The 13,865-nt window shown below is 45.4% G+C and overlaps 1 protein-coding gene across 1 annotated transcript in view; it reads left to right on the top strand.

The window, feature by feature from the left end:
* The window catches only part of CACNA2D3 (calcium voltage-gated channel auxiliary subunit alpha2delta 3), an 864,056-nt gene that overhangs the window by 325,777 nt on the left and 524,414 nt on the right, over positions 1–13,865 (top strand). Inside the window, exon 6 of the mRNA XM_040454466.1 lies at positions 5,249–5,411. Within this exon, the coding sequence (XP_040310400.1) occupies positions 5,249–5,411 (163 nt within the window). The remainder of the gene's footprint in view (positions 1–5,248; positions 5,412–13,865) is intronic.

Below are 13,865 nucleotides of genomic sequence, written 5' to 3'. Positions count from 1 at the left end.
TATATTTAATTTTTTTTTTATTTTTTTTTTAACGTTTATTTATTTTTGGGACAGAGAGAGACAGAGCATGAACGGGGGAGGGGCAGAGAGAGAGGGAGACACAGAATCGGAAACAGGCTCCAGGCTCTGAGCCATCAGCCCAGAGCCTGACGCGGGGCTCGAACTCACGGACCGCGAGATCGTGACCTGGCTGAAGTCGGATGCTTAACCGACTGCGCCACCCAGGCGCCCCTATATTTAATTTTTAAATGCTTTTTATGCTATTGTAAATGTTATTGTTCTTTGAATTTCAATTTCCATTTGTTCTTTGTTAGTATATTGAAATACAATTGATTTTGGTCTATTAATTTCCTATCCTGTGGCCTTGCTAAAACTCATTAGTTGTAGTAGATTATGTGGATTCCTTAGGGTTTTCTACATAGACAGTCATGTCCACAAATAAAGACAGTTTTTTCCTTTCCAATTCCTATGGCATTCATTCATTCAAACATTCATTCATTCATTCATTCATTCATTCATTCATTCATTCATCCTACTGCAATTGCCAGGGCCACCAGTACACTGTTACATAGATGTAGTAACCCATCCTTGCCTTGTTCCTGATCTTGGGGGGAAAATATTCAGTGTTTCATCATAAATATAATGTTAGCTGTAGGTTTTTTTCTAAGATGCTCTTTATTAGGTTGAGGACATTTATGCTATTTCAAATTTCCTAAGAGTTTTTAGGATGAGCAAAAGTTGAATTCTTTCAAATGCTTTTTCTGCATTTATGTGGTCATGCAATTTTTTCTTCTTTATTCTGTTCATGTGGTGAACTGTGTTGATTGATTTTTCAAATAAACCAACCATAAATTCCTGGGAAATTTATGTAAATTATCATGTAATTTAGTCATGATGTATTATCCTTTTAATTGTAGTTGGATTTGATTCAATATTGTGTTAGAATTTTTACATCTAAGTTAATGAGAAATATTGGTGTGTAATACAGTTTTTCAAATGTTCATCTCTGATTTGGTGTCAGGGTTATGCTGCCCTCATGAAATAAGTTGGGAAGTATTCCCTCTAATTTTCTGAGTGTATATCAGATAGTTTCTATTTTTTCCCTACATATTTGATAGAATTCATCATTTAAGGCATCTGAACCTGGAGCTGTTTATATTAGCTTGGCTAGTAATTGTGAATTTACATTTTTGTGTATATATAGAGCCAGTTATATTTTATATTTCTTCTTGTGTCAGTTTTGGTAGTTTCTGTTTTTCAAGGAATAGACATTTAACTCAAGTTACCAAATATTTGCATAAATTGGTTTGTAATATTTCCTTATTTCATTATCTGTAGGATCTATTATAGTGTTTCCTCTTTTATTCCTGCTACTGGTATTTTGTACTTTCTTACATTTTTCTTCATCAATATAGCTAGGGTTTAAAATTTTCATTAATCATTTTAAAAAAACAACTGATGGGGCGCCTGGGTGGCTCAGTCAGTTAAGCGTCCGACTTCAGCTCAGGTCATGATCTCACAGTTCGTGGGTTCAAGCCCCGCGTCGGGCTCTGTGCTGACAGCTCAGAGCCTGGAACCTGCTTCAGATTCCATGTTTCCCTCTCTCTCCGCTACTCTCCTGCTCACACTCTCTCTCTCTCTCTCAAAAATAAAATAAACATTAAAAAAAAATTAAAAAAAAAAAACAACTGTTGATATCATTGGTGTTTTTTCGTTATTTTTTTTTCCATTTTATGGTTTCTCCTTTTATCTCTTATTTTATTCCTTCTTTCAACATTGAGTTTCATTTCTTCTTCTTTTTCTTTTTACAGGAGTATCTTAGACTATTCATCTTAAAGTTTTCTTCTATTCTACTATAATCTTTTAAATCTGTAAATTTTTCTCTAAACTGTGTTTTAGCTATATCTCACAAATATTGATATTTTTTCATTGTTTGTTTTAAACTATTTTCCAGTTTCCCATGTCATTTTCTTCCTCAACACATGTATTATGAAGTAGTGTGCTGTTTAATTCCCAAATCTTTGGGGTTTCTGTAGACACCATCTTTTCTTAGATATCATTGATATTTTTCATATCACTATCATATATCGTCTTCTAAAATTAGCCCATTATTAGCAGAGAACATAATATGTGGATTTCATTCATTTTAAATTTACTGGGACTTGTTTGGTAGCCCAGTGTGTGATCTGGTAAAAAAATATGTGCTCTGCAGTTATTAGGTGCAGAGTTCTATAAATTCAGTGAAGTTATGTTGGTAAATAGTGTTGCTACATGACCACCCCGCAATAAATGTCCTTAGCACTGAGTCTTATCAAGCCTCCCCAGTGAGCAGCATTTCAGATGTTTGTCACAGCTCAGCACTGGAAGAATTAGTGGATCTTATGTGATTGCACCAGGAGAGAACTCTTGAAAACCTGAATGTGGATTCCTCTGCACTTTGCCCCCTGTAGTTAGTCTCTTCTGTTGCCTGATTTTGCTTTATATCTTTTCACTGTAAGGAATCTTTTCAAAGAAGCAACCTTTGATTTTATTCATTTTCTCAATTGATTTCCTGTTTTCAATTTCATTGACTTCTGTTCTGCAAATAAAACAAAATTATTTCTTTTCTTTTGGTTGTTTTGGATTTAATTTGCTCGCCTTTTTCTAGTTTCCTGAAGTAAAAGGTTAGATGATTATTTTTCTTTTCTAACACATGTGTTCAATGCTGTGAATGTTCTTTTAAGCTCTTACTGCATTTCACAAATTTAGTAAGTTGTATTTTAATTTTTGTTCAGTTTAAAATTTCTTGAAACTCTTTTTTTTGACCTGTGTATTACTTAGAATTATGTTCCATAATCTCCAAATATTTTGGGATTTGTCCAGCTATCCTTCTGTTATTGATGTCTAGTTTAATTCCAGTATAATATAGAAGCAGACATTGTGTGATTCCAGTACTTTTAAATTTGTTAAAGTGTGTTTTATGGCCCAGAATGGGATCTATCTTGGTGGTTGTTCCCTGTGAGCTTGAGAAGAATGTGTAATCTATTGTTGCTGGATGAAGTATTCTATACATGTCAATTAGATCTCCTTGATGGGTCTGTTCAGTTTAACTATATCCTTACCAATTTCCTGCTTGATGGGTTTGTCAGTTACTGATAAGAGGGGTGTTGAAGTATTCAATATCATTGTGAATTCATTTATTTCTTTTTGTGGTTCTGTCAGTTTTTACCTCACATATTTTAACACACTGTTGTTAGGTCTATACTATTGAGAATTGTTATGTTTTCTTGGAGAATTGATCCCTTTATCATTATGTAGTGCCCATCTTTTTCCCTGGGAATATCCTTGCTTTGAAGTCTGCTTTGTCTGAAATTAATATGTCTACTCTGGCTTTCTTTTGATTAGTGTTAGCATGGTATATCTTTCTCTGTCTCTTTACTTCTACTCGGTCTGTTCTTTATGTATAGGGTGGGTTTTTTGTAGATAGCATATAGTTGGGTCTTGTGTTTTCATCTACTCTTAGCAGTCTCTGCGTCTTAATTAGTGCATTTAGACCATTCACATTTAAAGTGATTATCAATATAGTTGGATTAATATGTACCATATTTGTAACTGTTTTCTATTTGTTCGTCTGCTTCTCTCTCGTTTTCTGTCTTCTACTTTTTTTTTTGCCTTCTTTGATTGTTTGCCTATTGATTTCCTGTTTTCAATTTAATTGAGCGTCTTATATGAATTAGTATTTCTTCTCTCAACATACAAATTATACTTCCTTTGAATATTATTTTAGTGGTTGCCTGATATTTTGCAATATACATTTACAGCTAATTCAAGTCCACTTTTAAATAATCTTGTATTACTTCATGGGTACTATAGGTAGCTTTTAACTACCAGTATTCCCAGCTTCTTGCTCCTGTTCCTATAACACTGCTGTCATTCATTTCACTTATCCATAAATCCTATTCACTTATCTTAGAATATCCATCTCTCTACTTAGATTATCCATCTGTTCTTACCTATTTTCTACGTTTTCCATTAGTGCCTTTAGCATATTAATCATAGTTTTTTTTTTAATGTTTATTTATTTTTGAGAGAGAGAGAGAGAGAGAGAGAGAGAGAGAGAGAACAAGTGGGGGAGGGGCAGAGAGAGAGGGAGACACAGAATTCGAAGCAGGCTCCAGGCTCTGAGCTGTCAGCACAGTGCCCAACACGGGGCTCGAACCCACGAACTATGAGATCATGATCTGAGCCGAAGTCAGACACTTAACTGACTGAGCCACTCAGGTGCCCCATTAATCATAGTTGTTTCAAATTCTCTGTCATAATTCCAGCCATACCTACCATCTTGGAATACTGCTCAGTAGATAAGAGCACAGACTCTGGAAGTAGAGTGCCTGTGTTTGAATTCTGGCTCTGCTCATCAGGTGTGTAATCTTTGACAGGATATGTCAGTTCTTTCTACTTTGGTTTCTTCACTGGTGAAGTGGGAATACTCACAAAACCTACTTCATAGAGTTGTTAGGAGAATTGAATGAGTTAGCATGTGAAAAGCACTTAGAATAATGTCTGCCACAAAGTAAGCATTCTGTATATGTTAGATGATGCTGATAGTGACGGTGACTATGTTGATGATGAGACGGCTATGTATACAACACACTAGCACACTCCCATCCAAGGGCCATTCATTGCCTGGGATCTCTCCTCTGCCTGGGGTGCTTCCCTCCAGGTGCCCACACAACCTGTTCCTCCTGTCCGTCAGTCTTTGCGTGAGTGTCACCACAGCACTGAGACCTTTCCTGAACACCGTATATAAACACGCAGCCCTTCTGCTACTGCTCTCCCCCTTGCCCAGTTTTGCTATTTTCTGTAGCAAGTCTGGTTACCTGACAAACTATAGGTTTACTTACTTTTTGTTGACTTCACGTCTCCTTCAACTTAAATGTAGGCTGCATAAGGGCAGGGTCTATCTTCGAACTTTAAAGAATTAAAATATTTTTAGGGCAGTTTTCTCTGTAGTCATATAAAAAAGTACCGTGCAGCTCCTTGCAGTAAGGTTTTCTAAGAATATTTTATGACATCGGGAATATTTATATGGCGCTATCATATCTGTGCAAAAGCAGCCATAGACATTAGGGAAGACTAAGAGAGATAGTGTGACCAGAGCAGGATCCGTGCGTGTAGGGGACCGCCCGCAACCTGTGCCCACGTCTGTCTGAGTTCACAGCCGTATGCCCTAAGCCACAAGCAATGCCTTTTGACTTTTCTCTTTCAGTATGAATACTTCAATGCTGTGCTGATAAACGAAAGGGACAAAGATGGGAATTTTTTGGAGCTGGGGAAGGAATTCATCTTAGCCCCAAATGACCATTTTAATAATTTGCCTGTGAACATCAGTCTGAGTGACGTCCAGGTGCCAACGAACATGTACAACAAAGGTAAGACTCACCGCTGCGGCTCCTTTTAGAGGGTGAAGGGCAGGACTTGTGAGGGACAGCCCCAGCTGGTTTGGGTATTGGGTTTTATGAAAAACACAACTACAAGCTGGCCGTGTCAGTGGGAGCTGGATAGGTGAGGTGTGCATGCCTGTTGTGCCTGGAGATGGCTCACTGTTTCCCCAGCTGGTGTGTGCATCGAGCAGTCTAACGTGGAATCCAGGGGCTGGCAAACCTTTCCTGTAAAGGGCCAGATAGTAACTAACTTAGGCTTTGTGAGCCATAGAGTCTCTGTTGCAGCTACCCAGCTCTGCAGTTCTGGCTCCAAAGCGGCTGTAGACACGACATCAATCCGCGGCTATGGCCGTGTTCCAGACAGACTTTTTATCTACAAAAACAGATGGCTGGGTTTGACCTGCAGGCTGTAGTTCACTGACCCCAGGTGTAGTCTTTCTCTCTTCTCTTCCATTTCTTATAATGCTTCAGTGGATCGGAAGCCCCTGGGGTTGCGACAGGATCAGCTGTGGTCTTTGCCTAGAACACAAAGTAGAATGGAGTTTGTTTTCAGGTTTGAATATAGAATCTGCTCAAATCCAGCCTTCACATAGACTCTAGAGTTCTTTCCCCCAAATTCCCATCTGCCTGTGGAACCTGAGATTATAATGTCCAAAGACAGGGCTCTGGCCTCAGACTGCCTCTGGTTGGTCCTGCATCCATCGCTTACTGACTGTGACCTTGGGTGCATCATCTTGTCTTTTCAGATCTTAGTTTCCACATATCTAGGATGTGGATAATTATTGTGTCCATCTCATAATAATGCGGTTAAGTTCAGGATGTTGCCTTCCTCATCCTCACCTTTAGTGAGTAGGATTTTGCTCTGCGTTCTCAGGCCTGGGAGGCTCCTACAAAAAGAGCCATCCTCCTGGAAAAGTAAGTCAGAGAGCCATGGCATCTTCAAAGTAAAAATCTGCCGCATTGTCTGCCGCCGAGCTTTCTAAAACATTGGGGGCCGGATTCCACCACCCACCCAGTTTCAGTGTCATATCCAGAGGGCAGTGGTCAAGAGAAGGGCTCTGGGTTTGAGTCCCACTCTTCCTCTTGTCAGCTCTGTGATCCTAAGCAGGTAATTGTGCCTTCCCAAGCCTTGGTTTCCCTTTCTGTAAAATAGGGACAAGGATACCACCTCCCTTCCGGGGGTTGTTGTGAGGATATGGAATGATGTGTCTACAGCCTTTGCGACGAGATGCTCATGGAAAGTGCTCAGTGCATCTGAGCTGCTCTTGTTGTTGTCGGGAAGTACCGTGAATATAAATCGCGTTTCTAAATTATTCTAGATCACTGTTTGAAGAGCTTGGTCAATGATTAAAGAATTTCTAACTCAATGCCTGAAACATTCTTCTCGTGCTTGTCTTTTGTGGCCGTGCTACTAATGGCTCCCTTCCCGGTTTACCTACTGCCCATCCTTAAAATTCAGAGGAGGCGGTATCCCATCTATTAACTGCTCTGACATTTATTGGGGACCCCATGGTGAACCAGACAGAGCCCCTCCCTCTAGGGGGGGTCACAGTTTATTTGGGGGAAATAGATAGGTAATGAGATCATTAGAATGCTGTGTGTGTCACCTGCTGGCTACAGTTACAGACATCTGGGGGCAGTGGGAGCTCCAAGACGGAACCTGACCATGTGCTCGTGTGGGCAGCCACATGTTTGTCTTTCTCTGTCTCTCTTAGAGATAGTGATGCTGGGCTGAACTGTCCCTAGTGGGCTCTGGGCTGGACTATATCCTGTGACCTAATCTTTACTTTGGACTCTTCCCTAGGACAGATCCCTTAGAGTCTAAGCCTCCTTAGAGGGCTGAGCTCAACCTCGTCCAGTGGTTGAGGACCTCGTCCTAGTCCTCCAGGGTGATCCCGTTAGCTGAGGAAGGAAACCCCCTTCTGTGCAGTGTGGCTGGAAGAAAGCCATCCTCTCAGCATTAAATACATTCTCAACTGAAGATGAAAAATTAACAAGATTTTACAGAGCAGTTTCAGGCATAAAACAATTCAGAATGATCTTTTAAAATATGGCAGCTGCTTCAAGGTTACTCGAGCCATTAGCACCATTATAGAGGTTTAATTGCACCTTGAGCTTTAAAGGCATAATTGTACCTTTCGATGGCAGCAACACATAAGGGACCAGCACTGCCATTGATCACACAGGCTGCAGAATCAGGGCTAAGAGACTTGCTAGGCAGAATCTTAATAGATCACTTGAACCATGGAAGTAGGTAATAATATTTAAAGTCAACCTCAGCAGCCCTTGTAGGGCCTGCCTACCACCCCTACCCAGACTCACTGGTCCCCCAGCTAGGTCGTGGGGTCACGGACTGAGGTCAGCCAGGCACTGGATCTTGTCTCTGCCAAGCAGTGAGTAGCTAGCGGCCCAAGGGGGAGAGGAAGGGACTTTAGGAAAATTCCTGTCTCCATTCCACCTAATTCAAACCAGCCTCAAACAGTCTTTTTTTCTTTTCAAGCTGCAGAAATGTATTTCATGTTAAGAGGGCTTGCCAGCTCAGATCTAGTTATTGATGACATGTACGTGGGACACGTGCTCAGAGCTTGGTCGCTGACTGCTGTGACATTCCTAGGTTAGAAATCTTGCCCTGACAGAGGAAACCGGTACAGGGTCCGCTTTCTAGGCAGCTTGGACATAACCGAGTGGGCTCGTAGCAGGGTGGTTTGATACTTGCCTACGAGCTGCTGTGTGCTGTGCTCTTGGCATAACTTCTTGTCACAGCTGAACACAGCTGGTAAACACTACCTGCTTGTCGCAGTCTGCTCTTCGCCTCCTTGGCTGGGCCTTGCAACCAGGCCGTTCACCCAGGTCAGCATATGCCCCTGCTCCAGGTGCCTTTCTTACAGGCACTGCGAGAGACTGGGGCATCAGAGTGCATGGCACGTGGGCAAGCCATGAGAATTCAAAGAGCCACATTCCAAGTCTTTAGAAATGTGTCTTAGGATCCTTGTGGTGCCCTATGCAGCAGCTTCTTCACGAACCTTCTTCAGTAGAGGTTTGCTCAGGGGCTACTCTGGCACCCCCAGCCTGTGCATCTTGCTGCCCGTGACACTTCTTTGAAGAATGGCTGCCCATGCCTCTGGAGCCGTGGAAACTCCACTGCCTGGACGAGTAAAGCATGAGGCAGGATGCTTGTCTGAGGACCACCGATGGTCTGACAGTAGATTCAGATAAAACCGAATTCTTTTTTAAGTCCTCTTTGGGCTGAAATGGTGTAAAATTCACATGCACACCCATGCACACATGTGCATGTACGCATGCCTACATGTGGGCATGTGTATAGTTTGTGTATGTGTGTTTATATATGTGTGTATGAAAGAAAAACTCTGCTCTCAACCTACCCTTTTATTCCCACTTGCACCTCTGTGCACCCAGGTGAGAGTTCATGGAGTATACCTTTGTCTTTCTTCCATGATGCCCTGTTTCACTCCATTTCTGTCATCCCTGCCTCCTCTTTCCTCCTTACGTGAATGTTCTTCTCAAAACCAGTTCAGTAAACCTTTCATTCGCTCTTTTATTACGTGACTTGGGTTTATTCCTTGGTTTTAGCATTGTTTTGTCCCAGGAGTGCATTGCATACTTTTTTTCCTTTTCCACTTGGAGTTCTCTGAGGGCGGGGCACCCTGCTGGTTCAGCCTGGTGCCCCACTTTGCCCTAAACAGCATGCTTCTTGCTTATTGGGTTTTCTAGAGATGTGGGATCAGCTGGGAGATACCAGTGCCCATGCCTCCTGGGCTGTGAGAAGTCAACCCTGGTTGTAGTGTTCCCATGGTGTTCACAAGCAGCAGAAACATATCCTGGCTGATTTAAATGGAAAAGAAACCTTTTGAAAGGACATTGGGTCACTCACAGACTCTCCAAGAGAGCTAGAGAATAAGACTTGGAAAATGGTGGGGAAGGAGGGTGGCCAGGGGTCAGTCACACCCAGAGCCAGCCTGGTGAGGCTCCTGCACTGATTTGCCCCACCAGTGCCCCTGTGACTGCATAAAGTGTCTGTGCGTCATTTTCCTCAAACTTAAATTGGAGACGATAATCCCAGTGACCTGCTTCAGGGGGTTGCGGTGCGAGTTAAACATTTAGAAGGATGCTTGGTGCATGGTGACTGCCTGGTACACAGGCTTGGGCTAGTTTCTCTTCTCCTCGATCCTCAGCATCCTTAGCTCTACAGCAAGTGGAATAACAATCCTAACCTTATGGAAGTACTGGGAGCATGGCAGCAGCGATGCCCATGTGGGTTGGGGAGGAGTGGCTCACCCACTGATGTTGGCTCCTGTCACCTGCTGGCTGGAAAGTACAACCCATGTCATGGGGCTGCGGTCAGATAGCACAGGTAAAGCATGTGGCCTGTCAGGGAGCCTGGTACTTGACGAAGGCCAATGCACTCTGCTATTATTGTGACCATATGAGTTTGTTCAATTCTCACCGCAATTATGGGTAAGAGAGGAGGACCTTCAGGCGGAGGCAGGGTTAGAACCAGGCATTTTCATTGTGTCCTGTCTGGACCCCCCCACCACCTCAGTGCCTGGGTTGGTAGACTGGGAGTCATTTTTCTCAAGGGCTTGGAACCCAAGACCTGGATATAGACCAGAATTTGGACTGTAAGCCTCTGCTTACATCTTCTGTCATGGCTGCGGATGAACACAAATGGGCAGTTCCATGATGCTGGGTTGTTTTGGGGTTTTGGCTGCCAGTCTGAGAGTTTTCACCTTCCTTGTCCCATTCTGCTCCCACACTTCCCTCCTTCCTTCCATCACTGTGAAACAGTGGTGCTGCCTCTGAGACGGAGGAAAGCCAGAACATAACCGTGGAATAGAAAAGGTGACGGGTTCAATATGTGCCCATAGATAACATTAAACACACATGACTCTATGATTCGGCTGGGGGGTGTCAGCAGGGAGGGAACGAAGCCTATAGCTTCTGAGTATTTTTAGACCAAGCAACAGAGAGGCAGAGGTCACAGCTTCTTTCTTGGCAGTTTTAGCCTGGATAAAAAATGCAAATCTTAGAAGTTAATCTGTTTAAACTTTTGCGTCATTTTAGCACCTTGGCCTTGTTTTCTTTCCTCTTCAGCCCCATGAGGGCACTGAGGCGGTGTTCTCGTGTCTGTGTTTCAGATGAAGAAACGAAGGGTCAGAGAAGCCCCGTGACTTGCTCCAGGTCACACAGGTAGGAAGGCTCATGCCAGGGTGGATCTCGACATCCTGATGAGGGTTCCAGCTTCCTCTGATGCCTCTCTGGGCATAGCTCTGAGAAATTAAGGACCTGGTCCCCCAGGGTCCCCTGTCTGGGGCTCAGTCACTTCCTGTCCACTTTAGGATATAGGAATTTTTGCTCAGGCTGAGAACCTCAGCTCTAGGCCTATCACCAGTCTTCCTCTGAAGCTCTAACTCTCCCTGGGCACTGCCAGGGCACAAGTCCCCATGGTAGTGATACCCCAGACGCTTCTCCTGAGTCTTGTCTCTGGCCACTCTCTGGCCAGCCCTCCTCCCCCTTTCTTCCATGACACACAGCCTAATGATTTCAATGACTTGAGTTCCCACTTGAGCTGGGGTGAGCTGCTGACCCAGGAAGCTTTTGCATATCAGCCCTGCAAACATTTTTGGCCTAAGAAGTACAAAGGCTCCCAACTGTTGGCTTAGGATACAAAGAGGGAGATAGCAGAGAGAGGTGGTCTGCCTGGCAGAGGTGGGAGAGGGGCATGACCTAGGCTACCTTTTCTTCTTCTTGTTTTCCCCGGCAGGGTGTCTGGTCAAGTGGACTGGGTTGCACAGCTCTCTCCTCTGTGTGTGTGTGTGTGTGTGTGTGTGTGTGTGTGTGTGTGTGTATACGCGCGCGTGCGCGTATTGGGGCAGGGGAGAATGTCCAACCCCTGAAAATGAAACAGGCCTAAGGAAAGTGAGACCCATAGCCAACGTGGCAGAACCCAAGGATTCAGTCTGTCTGCTACAACCCAGTAGGTTCTTCTAAAAAGCCCAGGGAAGGACAGAGGTCTGGTGAGGGGGACTTGGGTCCCTGGCTTGGAAGCAGAGTATGCTTGCTGCTGTACGGATGAGCAGGACTGCTGGGTTTGGATTTGTCAGATGTCACAACCTGTCTTTCACATGTTGGGTTTGATAAATCGCAAAACACGCTTTGCCAAGCACTTCTCCCCTTAATTACATGTGTATATTGTAAGGGAGATTTAATCCATATGTTTCTGATTTGTTTACACGGAAATCATTTAAATGTTTTCTAAGAGCCATTTGATGTGCAGGAAGGCTCATGAACCTTTTAAAGAGCTGTGTTAAAAGTGACATCACCAAGACAGTGATATAGGTTGTTCCTGACTTTGCTCCCCTCGTGAGAACGGCCAACATCTACTCACCAACAAGACACCACTGAGAGAAACCCAGAACGCAGGGCTGAAGCGGAAGCACCCCCGCACCACAGAGACCAAGACAGACAGCGTTAGGGGGTAAGAGGAGCAGTTCCACGCGCACCCCGTTCCCCTCCCCCGGGCCAGTGCAGGACCACCCCAAGGAAGATCCCCCAGAGCCTCCGTTCCTACCGGTTGGAAAGGAAAGCCCAGGGGTGACAACCAACCTTCCCCGGCATCGTGGGTCACTTTGGGGGAGCCCCTACCCTGATCTCACACTACGGGGACTGCAGGGGAATCTTCGGGGCCCAGATGCTGGGGATCAGACTGTGATGAAGAAGGGGGAGGGGCTGGCAACAACCAGCACTCGGGTCTCGGTGGACCGAGTTCCCGCCCGCAGTGCCCAAGCGGTGACCCCAGCCGGCGGCTCTCCTCCTCTGCACAACCGAGTCAGGGACGGACTCTGACCAGAGATCTTGGTGGGGTGGGCTCTGGGGTGGTCCAGAGACCAGTTTGCCCCCACTCTGCAAGGTGCTGAGTCACAGCCCCAGCTGCTGCGGTCCCATGTGACCAGGAGGGCTGGCCACGACTCCTGGCAGCCGTGTGCCAAGAGGCAGGATGGCAGAGCTGACCCCCCTCGCCCCCAGGGCACAGCCAGCACTGGGCATGCGGGCTTCCGTGCTGTGCACAGGCAAGAAGGCTGATGCATAGCCAAGGCTGAGGTTGAGCTCCTGGCCCCTCCTATCTTGAGAGCCTGTTGGGAAATTGAGAGGAGGCTGGATTGTGCCCCACCTCCCACCCGGGCAAGGGGGCTGAGATATAACCGCGCCCACCGTGGAGGCCCCTCCTGACTAGAGGGCTGGCACCACGCCTGGAAGCTGTGTGGCCCAGGGGCACTCAGGCTGAGGGAAGAGCAGACGGAGCAAGGCCCGTGGCCCCGTTCAGCCAGGGAACTGGGCTGCGAGCTGACCCGAGCTAGGACAACAAGCCCTTTGCTGGGTTAAGAGCTGCTCTTCCCCCGGCCTCTGGCAGGCAGGGAGTCTACTCTGTGGCCGTGACCTTCCCTGAAATGAGCCTTCAGCCTGTCTGACCCGGGAATCTAACAGAGCCCAGGGGTTGCTGCAGAGCCCATTCAGCGGCCCTACAGACGGTGGCACTCTGAACACAGAGCATAGGCCATGGCTTCCCCCGTCTGCAGAGCAAAACCGGTGGCCTCCCCTAACCAGGGAAATCGGTGCACACTCGGGCCTGACTCGGGCCCCCAAACAATGAGCTGTACAAGCCCTGGGCCGTGGCCTGAGACCCTGCCAGGGCAGGGAAGCTAATTCATAGCCCCACCTAACATTGAACATAGCGCCCAGGCCCACCCGTCTCGGAAGCCTGACCAGAGAATCCAGGCCAGCACAGTGCCCTTCCTACAGAGTCACTCGGGTTGGGGACCGGGCCAACAATGCCACCCAGGCACACCCCCACCCGTGTCTTCAGGGCTCTCGCAGTTGCCTTTCCTGAAAAGAGACCATAATAGCAGGTACCACCTGCCCAAACACATTCCCAGCAGTCACACCCAGAAACCCCCATTGGGCTGACTGCTGAAGAACTGAGTCTGCCAAGGCAAACCTGGAAGAGGAGGCCCATTACTCAAATGTGCAAATACTAGTGTAAGGAATCAAGGCTCACGAAAAGTCAGATGTTAGCTAAACTTACTGTGGTAATCATCTCACAGTATGTGTAAACCATCTTGCTCTATGCCTTAAACGTACATAATGGAGTATGTGAATTATTTCTCAATAAAACTGGGGAAAGAAGAAAAAAAGAGAGCGCCAAACAAGAAAAAAAGATGGATTTAAAATTTTTTACTTTTGTTTTTGCATGTGTGTGTGTGAGAGAGACAGAGATAGACAGATTCCAGGATATCAGAAACAAATTTAGACTCTACGCGGTTTGTTTTCTCCTAGGAATTCTGAACTGAAGCTTCTGGAATAGGCTTGAATCTTGCTTTCATGTTGTCTCCCTACACTAAGTGAATGTGCTGGTGCTGTGGCCAG

Source organism: Herpailurus yagouaroundi, unplaced genomic scaffold (genome assembly GCF_014898765.1).
Source record: "Herpailurus yagouaroundi ecotype Mexico unplaced genomic scaffold, PumYag 213, whole genome shotgun sequence".
Classification (NCBI taxonomy): Eukaryota; Metazoa; Chordata; class Mammalia; order Carnivora; family Felidae; genus Herpailurus; species Herpailurus yagouaroundi.
The sequence above is the reverse complement of the archived record's forward strand: the minus strand, read 5'-3'. Positions and strand labels throughout refer to the sequence as shown.